Here is a 21208-nt window from a genome sequence, read left to right on the forward strand (position 1 = left end):
TGCTGTGCAACTCCTTTTATAATGAATTTATAATGACTAAGTGTCTTTGATGAAATATCCTGAAGTTGTTGAGATTTTTGTCAATTTCACTTCTGAAATATTTTTCTACATCTCCGGTTCTATGTTGATGCAGCCTGTTGAGATGATATAACTCTTGTCAATGAACACATGAAAAACAACTTCACCTCCATATTCTTCCCTCACATTGACATTTCCACAAATAGAATTCTGAAGTACAACTTGCCTTTACATAGCACTTTTAATGGCACACGTTTCACACAAGTATTATGAAACAAAATTTGACACCCAGTTGCATAAAGAAATATTAGGGCAGGTGACTAAGAACTTAGTCAAAGAGATAGGGTTTAAAGGGCAATGTTGCAGATTCCGGGATGCAGATGTTTCAGCAAGAACAGACATGATGATAAAGGTTGGCGGTGGGGGGGGGGGGGGGAGAAGAGAGAGAGGAGGAGTGTGGCATTGTTAATCAAGGGTGGTATTACAGCAGTTGAGAGAACGTTTGAGGACTCATCCACTGAGACAGTTTGGGCTGAGGTTAGGAACAGGAAAGGAGAGGTCACCCTGTTGGGAGTTTTCTATAAGCCTCTGAATTGTTTCAGGGATGTCGAGAAAAGGATAGCAATGACGATTCTCGATAGGAGCGAGAGTAACAGGGTAGTTGGGTAGTAACGGGGGACTTTAACTTTTCCAATATTGACTGGGAATAATATAGTTCAAGTAGTTTAGGTGGGTCAGTTTTTGTTCAATGTGTGCAGGAGGATTTTCTGACACTGTATGGAGACAGGCCAACAAGATGCCATATTGGATTTGGTACTGGGGAATGAACCCGGCCAGGTGTTAGATTTGGAAGTAGGTGAGCACTTGGCGATAGTGACCATAATTTGGTTATGTTTACAAGAGCAATGGACAGGGATAGGTATATACTGCAGGGAAAGAAGTACAACAGTGGGAAAGGCAATTATGATGTGATTAGGCAAGATTTAGGATACATATGGTGGGGAAGGAAACTGCAGGGGATGGACACACTTGAAATGCGGAGCTTATTCAAGGAATAGCTACTGCAGATCCTTGATAAGTGTATTCCTATCAGGCAGAGAGGTAGTTGTTGAGAGAGGGAGCCATGGTTTACGAAAGAAGTTGAAGCTCTTGTCAAGAGGAAGATAATGATGTGAGGATGAGGCGTGAAGGCTCAGTTAGGGGGCTTGAGAGTTCTATGTTAGCCAGAAAAGATCTAAAGAGAGGGCTAAGAAGAGCCAGGAGAGGACATGAGAAGTTGTTGGTGGATAGGATCAAGAAAAACCCTAAGGTCTTCTATAGGTATATCAGGAATAACGGAATGACTAGAGTAAGATTAGAGCCAAAGATTGTAGTGGAAAGATGTGTGTGAAAACTGAGGACATAGGGGAAGCGCTTAATGAATACTTATCGTCAGTATTTGTTTTGGAAAAGGGCAATGTTAGTGAGAATACGGAGATACAGGCTACAAGATTAGATGGGATTGAGGTTGACAAAGAGGAGGTTCTAAGATCTGAAAATAGATAAGACCCCTGGATTCGGATGGGATTTATCCTCGGATTCTCTGGGAAGCCAGGGAGGAGATTGCAGAGCCTTTGGCTTCGATCTTTATGTCATCATTGTCGATAGAAGTAGTACCAGAAGACTGGAGGCTAGCAAATGTTGCTCCCTTGTTCAAGAAGGGAAATCAGGACAACCCTGGTAATTACAGACCAGTGAGCCTTACTTCGGTTGTGGGTAAGGTGTTGGAAAAGATTCTAAGAGATAGGATTTATAATCATCTAGAAAGGAATAATTTGATTAGGGATAGTCAACACAGTTTTGTGAAGGGTAGGTCATGCCTCACTAAACTTATTGAGTTCTTTGAGAAGGTGACAAAAGATGTGGATGAAGGTAAAGCAGTTGACAAGGTTTATTTGGACTTCTGTAAGGCATTTGATAATGTTTCACACGGTAGACTATTGCACAAAATACGTGGTTTCGGGATTGAAGGTGATTTAGCGGTTTGGATCAGAAATTAGCTCGCTGAAAGACAACAAAGGGTGGTGGTTGATGGGAAATGTTCATCCTGGAGCTCAGTTACCAGTGGTGTGCCGCAAGGATCTGTTTTGGGGCCAGTGCTGTTTGTCATTTTTATAAATGATCTGGATGTGGGCACAGAAGGATGGATTAGTAAATTTGCAGATCACCCTAAGGTAGGGTAGTGGATAGTACTGAAGGATGTTGTGGGTTACAGAGGGACATAGATAAGATGCAGAGCTAGCTGAGAAATGGCAAATAGAGTTTAATGCGGAAAAGTGTGAGGTAGTTCACTTCAGAAGATATAACAGGAATGCAGAGTACTGGGCTAATAGTAAAATTCTTGGCAATGTAGATGAACAGAGAGATCTCGGCGTCCTGGTGCATAAGTCCATGAAAGTTGCCACCCAGCTTGACAGGGTTGTCAAGAATGCATATGGTGTGTTGGCATTTATTGGCAGGGGGATTGAGTTTCGGAGCCACGAGGTCATGCTTCAGCTGTACAAGACACTGGTAAGGCCACACCTGGAGTATTGCATGCAGTCTGGTCACCACATTTTCGGGAGGATATGGAAGCTTTAGAAAAGGTCCAGAGGAGATTTCCTAGCATGTTGGCTGGTATGGAAGGAAGGTCTTATAACGAAAGGCTGAGGGAACTGAGGCTGTTTTTGTTGGAGGGAAGAAGGTTGAGAGGTGACTTAATCGAGATATATAAGATAATCAGAGGGTTAGATAGGTTGGACAGTGCGAGCCTTTTTCTTTGGACGGTGAAGGCTAACACGAGGGGACATAGCTTTAAATTGAGGGGTGATAGATTTAGGACAGATATTAGCAGTAGTTTCTTCACTCAGAGTAGTAGGGCATAGAACGGCCTGCCTGCAATAGTAATAGACTTGCCGACATTAAGGGCATTTAAATAGGCATTGGACATACATATGGATAATAATTGAACTGTGTAGGTTAGATGGGCATCAGATTATTTTCACAGGTTGGCACGCAACATCGAGGGTTGAAGGGCCTGTACTGCACTATGTTCTAAAAGAGGAGGAGTACAAAGGGATTTGAGGGCGTAAATTTCAGCCAAGGATGCAGCTGCAAATGGCGAAGTGAGAGAGCCCAAGGCTGGAATTGGAGATATTGTTAATCACCATGTTCAAATATGCTCTGACACAACTAGTGCGAAGGTGGGACTTGACCATGAACTGTACAGGTCTGACGGTTGTCAGGGTGAAGTGGAAAAAAAAAGTGTTGAATCAAACAGTAGCAGTGATTACCAATCTGTAGAGGACTACTTATAATGGAATGACTATTTACAACTGGTGTTATAACAGATATTTTTAACCAAATAGATTACTGATATACACATATTAGATTTAAGAGTCTACATAAAACAACTGTGCATTTATCAGGGACCAACTGAAGTTACTTATTAATCCTTATCCTGCTAAATAAACTGATTAATCTATTGAGGTATAGTTTTAAGGTTAAAGGAGTAGGAGAAGCTGACATAAATCAAGTAGTGGTTAAGTAACGTGATGGCAAGGCTTTAAAGGTCTGTGGTCCACAGTAACTGATGGACTGAAACAGGATTTAAAAAAAAGACAAGGAGTTTCATAGCTACAAAACTTAATTATTTTAGAGTATCATTAATCCGTGTGAGCAAGTCTAACAAAAAAAATTTGCACAATATGCAGCATACTACATCTCGCTCCAGAAGAAAATTTACTTTACATGAAATTAAACTAACAGGCATTCTCTCTTTGGAAAAACAGTTTAGATTGGAAGGGGGAAGTGATGTTGGAATTTTTAACTCTTGATGCTCTGCCTCTCATCTGGGTAATAAGCAATCTGAAAGAAAAAGCTGCACCCAGTTGTTCACATGATCCAAGTGACAGACAGGCCTCTTAACAGCTGCTCGGCATCCCCACTTAACATTGAGAGGAGGGTAACCAAGTATGTAAACCAGGGTCGTGCTTGAGCTTGCAAAGTAAACCCTCATCCTGGTTTTTACAATTCATGAGAGGCTTGAAGGAATGCACGCTGAAGGGATGTTCCAGGAGGGAGGGTATTAGGTTCCTTGGGCATTAGGACCAGTTCTTTGTAGACAGGACCTGTGCAGTATTCACCAGAGCCAAATCCCTTGAGGTGCAATTTGCTGTCTACAATGTATTTTAGGGAAGGGAACCAGGGGATACTACCAGAAAGGATAAATAAAAATGTACAAAGTACTGAGAGAGACATATAGCTCTCAAAAATGAAATAGTAAGTTCTTAGATAGGAATACAGTTCCGGGAAATCAACAAGATCTAACTTGGGCAGACAGTGAAGATATAATGATGCACATTACAGGGTAAAATAGATTGATGAGCTGTAGATGCAGGTAATGATAGAAGAATGCGATTCTGTGGTCAACAATGGAGACCTGGCTCAACATACTCCATCACTGGTTATTATCACAGAATTTATGACAGAATTGTCATAATTTGGTCCATCATTTCTGTCCTGGGTATTACATATTTCTGGATACATTATGCTCAGGCAAGATTGGGAAGGAAAGAAATGAGGGGTGGCAGCATAATGAGAAAATTACCCTATTGGCTTTCCTCCAAGAGAGGCAAGAACAATTTTTCTTTTGGGTAGTAGCAAGTAGTAGTTTAGTTAATGATAAGAAATGAGGATAGGTCACCAAATGATGGAAAAGAGATAAAAGAGCAAAACAGGGAGAAGAGTTTGTGAAGTGTGTTCAAGAGAATTTTCTTGATAAGTACATTTCAGCTCACTAAGGAAGAAGGCATGGCTGGAGCAAGTTCTGAGGAAAAATATGGATTTTAGGAACCTAGTGTCAGTAAGGGCACAGTCAATTTAGTATTAGAATGCTCGGTTTGACCTTGGAAAAGGACAGGGAATAATCTGGAGCAGAAATACTTAATTAAAAGAGGGTTAATTACATTGGGGTAAGAACAGACCAGATCAATCAGAATCAAAGACCTCAAGGCAAAATGTAACACAAAAATATTTTTCTAATGATATGGCTTGGCTATAGCCAAGGTATAATCACACAAAGGTGAAAGGGAGAATTAGTAAGGTTTCCCGGATGATAATCGAAATAGAGAGAAAGACGAAAAAGAAAAAGAACAGATTTATTATATACACGAGAACCTAGTCATGTATAAAACGGACAGAAGGAAAGTAAAATGGATAAAGGATAGGAAGGAGTATGAGAGGAGACTGGTGACCAACATAAAAGGAAATTCAGAAGTCTTCTGTCGGTGTATAGGTAATAAAAGTATCGTGAGAAAAGGATTGGGGCAACCAGGGAACAAAAAGTGGACCTGTGCATGGAGACATGGGTCATGTCTGACGCATTAAATGATCACGTGGCAACTTGCCATCCTCATGAAGATAATACTGCTGAAGTCACAGGGTAAGGAGATTGAGACGCTGAATGGCCTGAAAATAGATGTAAAACAGGTATTTAAACATCACCAGGGTCAGCTGTGATGCCTTTGATGATGTAGAGGGAAGAAAGGGAGGAAACTGCACTGGTACTAGTCATAATCTTCCTTGGATTCACAGGTGGTGTTAGAGGAGAATGGCAAATCTTTGTTCAAAAACAAATTTACCCAGAAACAAGCAGCCACTCAATTCAACTCCGTAGAAGGAACGCTTTTAGCATCTATAATCTGGGATTAAATTAAGTTGCTTGAACAAATGCAGATTAAGTAAGGAAAGTTTGCATGGAACTATTGAAGGTAAGTTGTGTTTAACAAACTAACTTAATGACATAACAAAGATGGTTGTAGAGGGTAATGCCATTGATGTGCTGTTAAAGTGACATATGTTTGTCAGCAATGTTGAGGTCCATGAAATAAAATGGACAGTCACAGCAGAGGTGAGAAGTTGGGGGTGTGACAGGAAACAGAGTAGCGACGAATGGTTCTTTCTTGGAATGGACGCAGTTACACAATAGAGTTCTCTTTGGTTATTAACAGGATCATTGCTTTTCTTGAAATGACCCAGGCATGGGTACAATTTCAAAATCTGCAGAGGACACAAAAGTTGTAAGTATTGTGAACTGTGAAGAGGATAGTGATAGTCTTCATGAGAATATCGGCTAGTGCTAAGTAGCAGCTGAAATTACAGCCTATTTGTACAACCTACATAACCCAAAAGCTTGGTTTCATGCAGAAGCTATCCCTTTTTCCATTTCTGTCAAGCACGTGAAGTAAAATCTTAACCTGTTCAAACTTGAAAATAGTTCGCAGTTAAATTTTGTTCCATACCAATAATCTACAACACCTCATCATCACAGCCCCATCGCTCAATCACATCTTTACTCCCAAACATCATATGTTCTCCCTCCTTGTTATGTTCAATCCACTGAAGAGCCTCACATCCTACCTTTCTAATCCAGGCACAATAGATCAGCTTTCTTATTTTTCATATTGAACAGTTTCCACTTCAGCTGCGTGCATGTGGTATGGGAGGCCCTCTGTCTGACACAAGGCAACAAGCAATCATCTGTAACTGTGAACTACAGTGTAGCTCAATTATCCAAAGTGTTTAGCATTAGACTCAACAATTTACATTGCGTTGATATCCAGTGGGTCTGAGTGATTGCAGGCAGTGGACCTATTGGCTCGGAAGAAACACAGACTACACAAATCAACCAGGAAATTGCAGTATTGACTGAAAATTACTGGCAGGTGTGAAATGACATATTAAAAGTATGCAGGTTTCAATGCAGATACCTCCCTCCAACATAATTCAAAACCCATTTTATTATCCCACACAACATTAAGCTCAACAAGAGAAGGTGAGCTCCCCACCTGTAAGCAGTTAATCTGCACTGATCGCTCAAAGCATTCCACACATTGTCTGAGCTCATGGTTACGGAGGTGTAGCATCCCTTTGGAGCGCTGAGCACGGGCACTGCGATAATTGGACAGTTCCCAGGCCTTGTCGTAGTACTGGTGGTCATTCAGCACATCTCCCAAGAGGCAGTACAAAGTAGGTGTCTCTTTCTTCTCCAGCTCTCTGCGAAGAACCTCTTCTGCCTGAAAAATGACCAGAGGATGAAATCAAACCCTGGACAAATCCAGCAGGTTCAGCAACACAGGTGGGTGCTCATTCTCCACTGCGTGCTTTTCCTTAGTGTTGTAATTCACAAGTGTGCTTTCATCAACAAAATTAACTCATTAAAGATATAATAAACATGCTTTTTGGCATACTGTACCTTATCTGTGTTATACTAGGTATGGGAGAATCATAGAACACTGAAGGTGGACGTTCGGTTCATCAGATTTGTGCTGGCTCTTTGAACAAGCTCTCCAATTAGTCACGAAGTCCAACTCTTTCAGTGTCTGTGTAAACGCTTTCTTTTAGAATCATAGAAAGTTTACAGCACAAAGGAGTCCACTTGGTCTATAGAGTCTACACCAGCCCAAAACAAAAGAATCACTTAGTCTAATCTCATTTCCAGCATTGATTTCATAGACCCGTAGGTATAGTAATTGATATATCTCATAAATGAGTCAAAGGTTTCTGCTTCTATTTCTGGCAGCAAGTTCAAGGCCCCTACCATCCTCTGAGCGAAAAACATCTTCCTCATCAGCCTTTAATCTTTCTACCAATTACCTTTAATCTTGTAGCTGCAAAAGGAAACAAGCCTTTCCCTTTCTTTCCAGGTCACACTCAATTTTGTACATCTCAATCAAATCTTGCCTCACTGTCCCAATCAGTAAAGTCTAGTCTGTCCTAACTTTCGAGTATGCTTCTCAAGGATTTGTCCAATTCACTAGAAAGTTACTAGTGAATCTACTTACACTGCCCTTTCAACTAGCACATTTCAAATCATAATTTGTGCACACTCATTTCTCATCTTTCTTGTTCTTTTTTGCAAATTACTTTAAATATTTCACCTCTGGTTACAGATATTCCTGTGATCAATGCTACATCTATCAAAACACCTCATAATTTTTAACAGATCTATTAAATTTCCCCTTGACCTTCCAGTTTGAAAGAGAAAGATCTTAGTTTCTTTAGTCTGTCCACAGAAATAAAATCTTTTACCCTCAGTTAATTCTTTCACTGTTGTGCAGCCCTTAGTGTTACCTTGCATCACTATCAAAGCCTTCACTGATCTTATGACCTACCAATAGGCTTGTTACTCCCAGAGCACAAGTGAAATGAAACTCCTTGCAATTTTTTTTTCCCCTTTTCACAGAACTACCGAAGCCATGACTGTTTGAACCTTTGGGCAATCACCCTCAAGCAACAATAATTGTTCTGCAATTTATTCTTGGCTGTAATGAATTAAGTTTTGACAACCAGAGCATCAAGCTAAAGATTTTTTTGTACACAAAGTTACAGTAAAAAAAAGTACTTTGTGAGGTAGCATGGAAAATAAGGATTTAAAAGGTATTAAATATATTTTGCGGCTGTGGCTTTCAAAGGTCATACTGAATAGTCCTCAATCATGGAAACATATTGTTTGAGCCCCTTTTCCCTTGCTCCATGGTAGAATGCTTCAACAGGGAAGTAAAGCCTGGTATAATCAATAAACAAAATAAATTGGCTCCTTATGAACTGGCATAGTTATGTATGATCACTCAAACTCTGGCACTAGGTCACAGAGAGTTAGTGCCAATATCAATATCATAAGCTAATTTCCACATCCAGTGATTAAGCAGTAGAATAAAAAGCTACAGTGTACTATACTACCAGACACACATGTTCATTCTGAGCTAGGGGACCAACCATGGCGCCATGTGGAAATCGAGTGTCTCAATTTGTGTGGTTAAAAAATATTGCAACTTCTGTCAGTCTAGCTGTTCAACATGTTCTTCTCATCAGCTCAGCTTGGGTAAGCCCTGCTAGTGCTAAATAATTGGCATTTCCCTTATCCTCGAACCTCCGACCAAACTAATACCCCAATCTTCAATGCAACTGTGTGGGAAAATATAGCTTTATCAAGAGAAAACTTTTTTTTAAATAAAAAAAAAAGTGGATAGGAAACATTGAGCAGTCAAAAATGATGAAAGCAAAAGAGATTGGAAATTAATTCCATTTTTAATTCTTGATTATAAATCAGCACCAATTGTTTTCAAGAACCAAGAATATTTTTATTCTCAACAGTCTTTCTCCCCTCACTAAAATGATCATTACTCATCGGTGGATCCTGATGATGTATTAAGCAGGAATGTCAGCAGCGTCAGTGAAGCTTAATCCATCTATCATTCAATATCATAAAAGGTCACTTGAAATACAATTGGAGTGGGAAACTAACTGATTTGGTTTAATTAATCCAGAGGTGCTAAGGAAAATTGTAACCACAAATCTGCCTCCATATCCTGACTCAATTATTGAACCTGGATTGGGGATCTGCAACCTGGAGCATTTCTGTTTTCTGCTTTGTGAGCCACTTAGAGAGCTCCTTTTAAAACAAACAGTAGTGATACTGTGCTCAACCAAAATAAGAGTAAGAGATTCAGATGATGAACATTAACTCAATAATCAAATAAATCAAGAACCAGCAGTGTGTTTAAACAATGTATAATACTCGAAACCTCAATCTATTTCTTATTACTGAATTGAACTATGAGAAGTAATACCTAGCATACTAAAAATTATCTGCCAACCTGGAGAAGCCACATCATAGGGTTACATACATGCTATAGTCAGAACTATGTGAGCCCATAATCAAAAACTCTGCAGTTCCACTGCATTGAATTGTGAATGGTGTTGGGTAACTAAATGGAGGAGGAAGCTCCACTAATACTCCCATCTTCGATGATGGGGGTATTAGTGGAGCACAGAACATCAATGCCAAAGGTATTTGTTATCATCTTTGGACAGAAGTACTAAATTGGATGGATAATCCATCTCAAGGTTCCTCCTCAATCCACAGCATCACAGAAATAAGGCCATAAAACTGTGAGAAATAGGAACAGGAGAGGACCATTCAACCCCTCAAGCCTGCTTCGCCATTCAAAAGGATCTTGGCTGATCTAACATTCCTCACATCCATTTTCCTGCATTTTTCCTATAACCTTTGATTCCTGTTCTGATCAAGAAACTATTTATCTCAGCCTTAAATATAACAAGGACTTTTCCCCCACGTCTCTGTGTGGCAAGGAGTGCCAAAGACTCTCAACCCTCTCAGACAAAAAACTCTTTCTCATCTCAGTCTTAAATGGTGCCCCTTAATTCTGATTCACTGCCCTCTGGTTCTAAACTCTCCCCTGAGGAGAAACACCCTCTCAACATTTACCCTGTCAAGCCCCCTAAAAATCCTTTGTTTCAATGAGATCACTTCCTGTTCTTCTAAACTCCAGTGAGTAGAGTCCCAACCTTTTAAGCCTTTGCTCTTAAGACAATCCCAGCGAACCTACTCTGAACTGCCTGCAATTAAATAATATTTTTCCTTAAACAAAGCAACCAAAACTGTTTACAGTACTGCGGATATGGTCTCACAAGCACCTTATACAGTTGCAGTAAGACTTCCCCACTCTTATACTCCAACCTCTTGAAATAAGGGCCAACATTCCTTTAGGCTTCCTGATTATCCGCTGCACCTGTGTTAGCTTACGTATTTCGGGCACAAGTACCCCCAAGTCCCTTTGTGTTGCAGCTTTCTGCAGTTCCTTTCCATTTAAATAAAACTCTGCTCCTCTGTTCTTCCCTTCAAAATGAACAACATATCACCCAATTTGGTCCACTCCATGTGACAAAGGAAATGAGGTGGCATAGTGGTAATGTTGCTGGACTAATATTCCAGACACTTAAGTTAATGCTTTGGGCAGGTTAGCCTTCTAAATACTATCTATGATTCCAGATTCATAGAAATGTAGTTAACTCTTGTCACCTGAAATGGCCGAGCAAGTCACGCAAGAGCATTTCTTTTTGTTATTGATTCATATGATGTGACATCACTGATTGGCTACTTTTTATTACTGCACACGAGAGGTGGTGGTGAGCTGTCCCAAGACCCAAGGCTTTGACTTAGTGACACTGATGTTGCAGTGATAAGCTACGAGGTCAAGATGGTGTGTGTCTCAGTTGTGGGGGCGAGTTGGGTATTATGGTTTAGGGATGGAAATGTGTTGCTGGAAAAGCGCAGCAGGTCAGGCAGCATCTAGGGAACAGGAGAATCGACGTTTCGGGCATTAGCCCTTCCTCAGCACCTGCCTACGTCATCTCCTCTGCACAGAAGCTCTTCAGCCACATTCTCAAACAGACTCGCTACCACAGCCACATCTCCTTCCTCAGCACCTGACTACGCCTGTTCCCTAGATGCTGCCTGACCTGCTGCGCTTTTCCAGCAACACATTTCCATCTCTGATCTCCAGCATCTGCAGACCTCACTTTCTCCTCAAAGATTATGGTTTAGGGGATAAAGATCACGAGCTTAGAAGATGCTGTGGTGACATAGTGGTAAGCTGTTGCAGCTTGTAATTGGTACCACAGTCCATTGGTGGTAAAGAAGGGGAGTGTTGAAGGTGGTGGATGTGGTGCCAATCAAGTGTGCTGTATTGTCCTGAATGGTGTTGAGCCTGATTGTTGTTGGAGCTGCATTCATGCAGACAATGAAGCGTATTCCATCACACTTCCATCAAGTGGGCGTGGGGAAAGAGGAAATGAGTTACTTGGCGCAGAATTTCTAACCTCTGACCTTCTCTTATGGCCACAATATTTATATAGTTGGTCCAGTTCAGTTTCTGCTCAATGGTAATCCTTGGATGATGAGTGGGAGATTTAGTGATGATAATGCAACTGAATGTCCAGAGACGACGGTTAAGCTCTCTCTTGTTGGAATTACCCATTACCTGGCTTCTGCGTGGTGCAAATGTTATTTGCCATATATCAGCCCAAACCTGGATATTCTTTGGGCTATATTTGAATATGGACTGCTTCAGTGTTTGAGGAGTCATGAATAGAGCTGAACATCTGCGTTCATCAACGAACATCCGAGTTCTGACTTTATAACAGAGGGAAGATGATTGATGAAGCAGCAGATGGTTGGTAAGCAAATGCTGGCCTTCTCAGAGATGCACACATTTATTAAAAAAGAACAAAGTTTAGAAAATGTTAAGAAAGAGCTGAAGGCAGTGAAGACTGCAAAGTGTGTAGACCTGAGAGTATTAAAATAAAGGAAATCTCTAGAGTGTAGAATGCTAGTTCTTCCTTTGGATCGAAGGAATTAATTAGGAGAAAATGAGGACTGCAGCTGGAGATCAGAGTCAAAAACTGTGTTGCTGGAAAAGCACAGCCGGTCAGTCAGCATCCGAGGAGTAGGAGAGTCAATGTTTCAAGCAGAAGCTATTCATCAGAAATGTGGGGGGTGGGAGTGGGGGGGGCTGAGAGGTAAATGGAAGAAGGAGTGGGGCACAGGGGGGGGATGTAGCTAGGAATACGAATTAACGTGAAACAGGAAATTTCTGGGTGCCAAATACAGATTTTACAAAATGACACTAATCATTTGAAAACCTTCCTTTTGGGAAATGGAAAATGAGAAGCTTTGCTGGAAGACAAATTTTTTGCACTGCAATTTCTATCTGAGCAGCTGTAACCGTTAAAAACAAAGAGTCACAGTTTTAATTGCTCCTTTTAAGCCTTTCAGATGAACATCTCCTTTTTCATTAATCTTTCCTTCCCAAGATTTCGAAAACTTTTAGAACAAACTGATAAAATTTAGTTAATATTGTACAGAGATGGGGATAAAGATCAATTCAATGCTAGAGCTCTCAAATTACTGAGAACAAGCACGTTGAAAGAATAAATTGTTCTTATCTTGTCTTTATTTCCATGAAAACAAAACTCTCCAGTGCGGAATACAGCCCAACTGTTAACTCCAAGGGAAGTGCTCACTCACTTTTCCATGTTGCCCACTTCTTTCATAGCAAATAACAACATCTTCCCACATCTCCAACTGCTCGAAGATCTGTTGAGCTGAGCTATTACAACCCAGGTCAAACAGAAGAGTCGCAAGCTGACGCTAATAGAAAAGGATAAAAAATAAAGATTTTAAAATTCCAACAATACATTCATCTGACTTATTATTCATGTGACATAAATAATATTTTCAATAATGGAGCTTTAAATGATAACTGCTAAAGAAGAAATTTCTCAACACCTAAGTGAATTTGGAGATGCTAACTTTGTTGTCAAATTTAGTGGATTCTGAGACTGGATGACAAAAACTCTGAGTGATGAAGTGTCACTGCATGTAAAACCAAGTATAAACTTGGAAAAAGCACATTTCAGGTTTCCACTTACACTTAGTGGCTGTATTCTCGAGTCTGAGTCAGTATGTGTCAAAGTCTCAAAATCCACAACGTTCTAACACAAAATCTAGATTGTCATCTTTGCAGTACTGAGAGAAGATGCTAAACTAGTCAGATTATGCTCTTTAGAGATGAAGGCGGCATTAAAGATTCATACACATACCTGAACAGCATAGTGTGGAGGCACTTGGCAACAGTAGAAGATCTTCAGGCGTTCCACTACAGATGTGGTCTTGTCTTCAAAGTGATCTGTAAGAGCCTAAGCAGGAAAGGTAAAGTAAAGCATTAACTTACACAGTACAGCAAGCTCCAAATCAGACAATCTCTGCTCGGATGGTGCTACATGTAGCAAAGTTGATCTCAGTTCCCCTCTGACAGGGTACGGAAAGTCATTATTCAGCATCCTTCTGGAATCGAGTAGGCATGTGAACAGTCATGGAGAATAGGATGGGGCACGCCACGTTTGAAGAATTTATAGGCAAGGCTTGTGTCCACATAGTAGTCATCAGAGAAGAAAATAAAGTACATCCACTGCTAATGAACCAAATCCCACAAGGATCCAAAAGCAACTACAACGAGCAATAAATATTTCCCAGCTAGCCATGCCACATCCTAAATGAACTTTACAAATAAAGGTATTTAAAAATATAGGAGCACAAACACACCATTGTGTTTCTATTTTGTTTCTGCAAACTGAGGAAAAAATCTACAAAAATACTTCAAAAAACACTTCAAAAAACTCAGAAGCAGAGATAGGAAGAAATTAAAATTAGTGAGTGATTTCTATGGACTGGCTAGCTTGGTCTTTCTATCTTTCTCTTAAGCTATAATTCAAGACAAACTTCTGAAGGTGACCAGTAAAATATATCTTACAGTACAACAAACAATGACAAGAAATACAGCACTCCAGCTCAAATGTGAATAACAGATCAATGTAAAAGTATGTTATGATTGGAGCGAATGGTAATTTTGGACAAGTCAAATCCCAGAGTGAGCCCTGGTTTGACAGACCATTTTTTTTTGTTTACTAGGGAGGTGGGTCACTGAACATGTTACAAGAGGCTGTAAAATACTTTAACAAAAGAACATACAAATTTATCACATACAAAAAAAAACACAAATTCTGCCAGGTAACAACTATGTGAGCAATCTCAATACAAACATCAGAAAGAATGGTTAATCCCTTTTACTGTAGCAATAACCTAGCAATTGATTAAACCTCAGTGAAGTGCCACCCTTATCTCCACACTGATACTTCTTGCTCAGTTGGAATGGATGCAAACAGTATACTTCCAGCAAATGACAATGCATTCACTAGATATTGTTTTCTTCAGTTTATATCTTTGCATGAGACCTTTAAAACACACCGTTAACTCAGTCCACTCCTACCATCAACAGCTTTGTCAGATACAGGATGTCTTTCTCATCGCTAGTCCCACAACTTCCTGCTTCTGGAACTTTCTTATCAGTTGTTTCTAAAAAACTCAGGAACTTGCCCGAGCCCAAAATGTTTGGAGACTGATAGTAACCATACCTCTGCTGTTATGTCACTTCCCACACATGGACCGACTTCTGTCCCATTCTCTCTCTCTCTCTCTGCGATTCAAGAAAAACCGTGGCAACTATCTGCCTGAGGGGGCTTGTTGGTCATTTAGCTAAAGCAGCATTATAAATGCTGTTTTGAACTCACTGTCCAAAATGACTTTCTGACCTTTAAAAAAATTCATATCTTCATAGAACTCAAAACTAAAATCCATTTTCCTCCACTTTAGAGCCCAAATTCTGAAATAACAATGGTAAGATATTATGGATTTTAATTTCAGGAGTTAAAAACAACTACATATTTAGAAAATCTTTCTGTACATATCACAGACAAGGAAGTGCTGCATATCTTGAAACATATGAAAGTGAATAAATCTCCAGGACTTGATCAGGTGTACTCAAGAACCCTGTGGGAAGTTAGGGTAGCAATTGCTGGGCCTCTTGCTGAGATATTTGTATCATCGATAGTCACAGGTGAAGTGCTGGAAGACTGGAGGTTGGCTAACATGGTGCCACTGTTTAAGAAGGGCGGTAAGGACAAGCCTGGGAACCATAGACCAGTGAGCCTGAAGTCGGTGGTGGGCAAGTTGTCGGAGGGACAGGATGTACATATATTTGGAAAGGCAAAGACTGATTAGGGATAGTCAACATGGCTTCATGGGTGGGAAATCATGTCTCACAAACTTGATTGAGTTTTTTGAAGAAACAACAAAGAGGATTGATGAGGGCAGGGCAGTAGATGTGATCTATATGGACTTCAGTAAGGCGTTCGGCAAGGTTCCCCGTGGGATACTGGTTAGTAAGGTTAGATCTCATGGAATACAGGGAGAACTCGCCATTTGAATACAGAACTGGCTCAAGGGTAGAAGGTGGTAGTGGAGGGTTGCTTTTTAGACTGGAGGCCTGTGACCAGTGGAGTGCCACAAGGATTGGTGATGAGTCCACTACTTTTCATCATTTCAATAAATGATTTGGATGTGAGCATAAGAGGTATAGTTAGTCAGTTTGCAGATGACACCAAGATTGGAGGTGTCGTGGACAGTGAAGAAGGTTACCTCGGATTACAACGGATCTTGATCAGATGGGCCAATGGGCTGAGATGTGGCAGATGGAGTTTAATTTAGATAAATGCGAGGTGCTGCATTTTGGGAAAGCAAATCTTGGCAGGACTTATACATTTAATGGTAAGGTCTGAGGGAGTGTTGCTGAACAAAGAGACCTTGGAGTGCAGGTTCATAGCTCCTTGAAAGTGGAGTCACAGGTAGATAGGATAGTGAAACAAGGTGTTTGGTCTGCTTTCCTTTATCGGTCAGAGTATTGAGTACAGGAGTTGGGAGGTCAAGTTGCGACTGTACATGACATTAGTTAGGCCACTATTGGAATATTGCGTGCAATTCTGGTCTCCTTCCTATCAGAAAGATGTTGTGAGACTTGAAAGATTTACAAGGATGTTGCCAGGATTGGAGGATTTGAGCTATATGGAGAGGTTGAATAGGCTAGGGCTGTTTTCCCTGGAGCATTAGAGGCTGAGGGGTGACCTTATAGAGGTTTATAAAATCATGAGGGACATGGGGATAAATAAACAAAGTCTTTTCCCTGGGGTGGGGAGTCCAGAACGAGACAGCATGGGTTTAGCGTGAGAGGGGAAAGCTATAAAAGAGACCTAAGGGGGAACCTTTTCACGCAGAGGGTGGTACAGGTATGGAATGAGCTGCAAGAGGAAGTCGTGGAGGCTGGTACAATTGCAACATTTAAAAGGCATCTGAATAGGAAGGGTTTGGAGGGATATGGGCCGAGTGTTAGCAGGTGGGACTAGATTGGGTTGGGATATCTGGTTGGCATGGACAAATTGGACCGAAGGGTCTGTTTCCATGCTGAACATCTCTATGACTCTATGTTAATAGGGCTACCTTTTGTGTGTGTCTCTCTCTCCCTCTCCGCCACCATGTCAGTGAGTTAGAGTCATAGAGCCTTAGAGATGTACAGCACAGAAACAGACCGTTCGGACCAACTTGTCCATGCCAACCAGATATCCCAACCCAATCTAGTCCCACCTGCCAGCATCCGGCCCATATCCCTCCAAACCCTTCCTATTCACATACCCATCCATATGCCTTGCAGTACTGCTAGTCATAATCCAGTCATGATCAGTCATCCGCTTGGAATGCTCATGGTCAAGGGATGTGTCCCAGCACAGTTTGGAGAGGGTGCAACAATCAGTCCTAGAAGGCCATCACAAGCTGTCATGGCAATCATGTACTGTCTGTCAGGAAGCTGTAAACACAGCTCATAGTCTGGTCAGTCTCGTCTAGGGGCTGCTCATCAAAGTTGATCAGAGGTCTGTGGTGAGTGGAAACTCTGAGATTTGTTTAACAACAGCTGATAAGGGTACAAGGAGGGCCTGCAGGGGCACTGCCAAAAAGAGGTAGGGGAGTCAAGGATAGGGGGAATGCAAAGGCATTCACAAGGTGGCCCAAGGCTAGTAATAGAGGGAGACTCAAGGCAAATTAGGGAAAGGTCTTACATTCTCAGCATGTTGCACTGTAGACACAGGTGTGCTCAGTCATCAGCTATGGGGTGGCTACTGATGACTCTTTTTGTCCTGTTCTCAACATGGATCATTTCCACTGAGAATCGTGCTGAATGTTGGTTGCTGTGACTGCTGACCTAACCAGGTGAAGGTGAATGCAGGAGGATCAGGGCCAGCAACAAGCTCAGGAGCAGGAGCAAGCCAACATGGAAGATGAGAGCACCCAGCGCAGAGAGGTTCCTGCTGCAATACCCCTCAGGATGCGGAGAAGACCTAGAGTCTTGGCTCCAATTTCATTTCTTGTGGGATGAGTAGGGCACAGTGTCAACACAAGCTCCATACATATGTCACAGAAAACTGTGACAGAACTCTGCAGGGTGCTGGAGCAGGTCCTCAGTAGGAATGCAAGGCCATCCTCTCCCAGTGGCTGTGAAGGTGACTGCCACTCTAAACCTTCCTGCAACTGTCTCCTTCCAGGGAGGTGTTCCATGTGGGATGTCTCAAACTCAATGACTGATGCCATCTCTGAAAGGTCACACCAATTTATTCCATTACCCCATGACCTGAGCAGTGCTGCAGCCCAGGAGTTAGGATTTGGGAATAGAGCTAGGTTCTCATGTTCACGGTGGCCATATCACAATGCTGCAAAATTCATCAACAGGAAGGGGTTCCATTTAGTTAATGTTCAGGTGATCTGTGATTACCATTACCACATCCTGGAGCGGTGTGGCTGCTACCCGACAAACTGCCGTGATTCTTCTTGGAACATTTCTTGTAGCTGTTGTCTTTGAGGGTCCAGGTGCCTTTCCAGGCTGGTTATTGAGGGAATAAGGCTACCAACTATAACCAAGACTCATGACGCTATTGTGCAATATCCTGACTGATCGCTTACCTGCATGCAATGTTCCCCTACTGGACCATGACAAACTGGAGGTCTACATTGACTTGGAGGTTGTTCAGACAAGATGTAGCTACTGACAGGGAAAGTGTGTGGTGTGGTGGTTAAACAGTGAATAGGGTGAGTGAGTGAGGTTATATGTGAAAGGAGTGTTAGCTACATCAGCTGTGCTGCAGGCACCAGGGCTTTGTGGCTGCTGTGCCATGAAGTTGCCAGTGAAAAGCAATATTTGGCTGCCAAAGCACAACAGCCTTTCAAAGATGACCCAGGTATAAGGGAAGCAGTTTCGCAACAGATATCCAGCATAGTGTTTTGTTCTGGGAATAATATGTGGTAAGATGGGGTTGGAATGTGACAGGGGCAGGACAGGTAGTTAACACTGTGAGTTTGGTAATCTCTCTGAAAAACACAACACAACTTGGACAGCCAAAATAAAAACATAAGATGCAGCCCAATTTGTCTACACTCAGGCAGATTGTATGGGTCTGCTTAGACAGGCCTCAAGCCTAAACCTGGACTCTGCTCACCTTTCCATGCCAGAGAGACTTGATGCCCACTATTTGAGAGTTACTGTGGCATATGGTCATACACTGTACAGTGGGTTAAAACTTATCATTTTTCTCTATCGCCAGCTTGTTTTCTAATCATTCGAGAAGGAGATTTTCATAGTTACTGCCCGCAGGTCTCTCTGGAAACACAGGGCAATAAAACTAGAGTTATGTATGGCTTTGAGCTACAGGAGCAGACATTGACTACAAAAATCTTTTGCAGTCTGAAGCAATGAGGACAAAAATGAACCTACTAGGAAATAAAAAAAACTGAAATTGACCCCTCCCATCAATCAAATTCCATGCTGAAGATCACTTAATCTTTCTCTTCAAAGTTATGACAATGCAGTGCATATTTCAAAGCAACCCTTTTGGAAAAGTCATCTCACAACATAACACAGAGAACATTTTTTTTAAAGTGGAATACTTTAGTCAGTTCAGCTTAGAAATAGCATATGTAATTAAAGTTTGAAATATGCAGATTTTAATTGTCAAAAGTGAGTTTTTCTTTAAAAGAAGAAAGCTAGACAGTCATTTCCTGATTCAATACTGATAACATGTCCTCTTCCCCAAGGACAGAAGCCAAAGTCTTACATGCAGTTGATTTACAGAAACTGTCCTTAATAATTAGTCTCAGGATGTCCCTAATTAACCCTGCATGCAGGAATTGCAGTGACCTGAAAGAAAGGCTCAGAACAGATCTAACACAGCCCCATTGTCGCTGTTAGCCATCACAACCATGACCCAGACTTGTCATGAGCAACACCAGGGGAGAACAGCTAGTGTTTAATTTTAAAGTGTAGCCATAACAAAAGATTACCAAAGGCTTTATGTGAACTTCATCATCAGACACTTAAACAGCAATGAAATAGAAATTATGGCAGGATTTCTTCACATTTCTGATGAATAACTTGATTGTGTGTGCCATAAGATTAGCCAAAGGCACTTTAATCACTATCTAGAACAGATTCTGGTTACTCAAGTAATGTAACAGCTCAATTTGATGCAATGAAATTACTGACAGATAATGTGCTGGACTTAAGGGAGAAAATCAAAGTTAGGAATAAGAAGGAAGCCAGCCCAAATTAGCTAGTCAGAAAAATTCACAAGCAGATTGATAGATCAGCAGTGCAAAGTACAAGATTATGGTCAAGCAGAAAAAATAAAGACATCCAAAGTACAGTGAAAATGAAAATACAATACAGCATAGGAATAGACCCTTCGGTTTCTATCTCTCTGTTCATTTCCTGTTCATCTGCCTATCAAGATCCACCTTAAACATTGCTAATGTGTCTGCTTCCATCACCTCCACTGGTCATGCATTTCAAGCACCCACTCTGGGTGAAAACTTTTCCCTGCACTTCTCCCCGAAACCTTCCCCTCCTCTCACCTTGAACCTGTGTCCTCTTGTAGTTGACCTTTCCACCCTGGGAAAAAGCCTCTGACTATCCGCCCTATCTATGCCTCTCATAATTTGTGTTGACCTCTATCAGGTCACCCCTCAGCCTCCGTCTTTCTAGTGAAAACAATCCAAGTTTATCCAACCTCTCAACATAACTCAAACCCTCCAGACCAGGCAACATCCTGATAAGCCTTCTCTGCACCCTCTCCAAAGCATCCACGTCCTTCTGGTAGTGTGGCAATCAGAAGTGCAGGCAATACAGGTAGTTCTTCTATAACGCGATGGCTGTATTCTTCTGTAGCCCCACATTATAGAAAAATCGCGTTTTCGACACAGTACTTAAAATGTTGGCGATGAAATCATGTTACAGGCAACACATGTTTTAAAGTTGTTGCTTTAGAAACTGTGTCCCCAATTCATCAATTGCATTACAGCGAATTAACGTTAACGAAACGTGCATTATAGCAGAACGATCTGCATTCCAAATGTGGCCTAAAGCTTTGTACAACTGTAACATAACCTGGAGAAAGTGAGGACTGCAGATGCTGGAGATCAGAGCTGAAAAATGTGTTGCTGAAAAAGTGCAGATCAGGCAGCATCGACGAAGAAGGGCTTACGCCCGAAACGTCGATTCTCCTGCTCCTTTGATGCTGCCTGACCTGAAACATAACTTGCCAACTTTGACATGCGATGCTCTGGCCGATGAAGGCAAGAGTGCTGTATGCCTTCTTAACCACCTAATCCACCTTTGTTGTCACTTTCAGGGATCAGTGGACATGCATGCCCAGATCCCTCTGCATTTCAATGCTAATAAGGTGTGGGATATTAAATGAAAAATTGGTGAATAAATAACAAATAGTACTGCAAACCAATACAGAAAATGAATAAGGCTCTGCAAGAGATTAGAAGGATGGTACAAATATAAGGATAAATAAAAAAGGTGTTTAT

The 21208-nt window shown here is 41.3% G+C and overlaps 1 protein-coding gene across 1 annotated transcript in view; it reads right to left on the bottom strand.

Annotated features, from left to right (window-relative positions):
• Nucleotides 1–21208, bottom strand: part of ttc27 (tetratricopeptide repeat domain 27) — a 210387-nt gene that overhangs the window by 77876 nt on the left and 111303 nt on the right. Inside the window, exons 11-13 of the mRNA XM_043695515.2 lie at nucleotides 13504–13599; nucleotides 12929–13051; nucleotides 6885–7112 (exon numbers count right to left, since the gene is read on the bottom strand). Of these exons, the coding sequence (XP_043551450.1) occupies nucleotides 6885–7112; nucleotides 12929–13051; nucleotides 13504–13599 (447 nt within the window). The remainder of the gene's footprint in view (nucleotides 1–6884; nucleotides 7113–12928; nucleotides 13052–13503; nucleotides 13600–21208) is intronic.

This window comes from Chiloscyllium plagiosum, unplaced genomic scaffold (assembly GCF_037043375.1).
Source record: "Chiloscyllium plagiosum isolate Xiang-an unplaced genomic scaffold, Cpla_swu_hap1 HiC_scaffold_10, whole genome shotgun sequence".
NCBI classification, from domain to species: Eukaryota; Metazoa; Chordata; class Chondrichthyes; order Orectolobiformes; family Hemiscylliidae; genus Chiloscyllium; species Chiloscyllium plagiosum.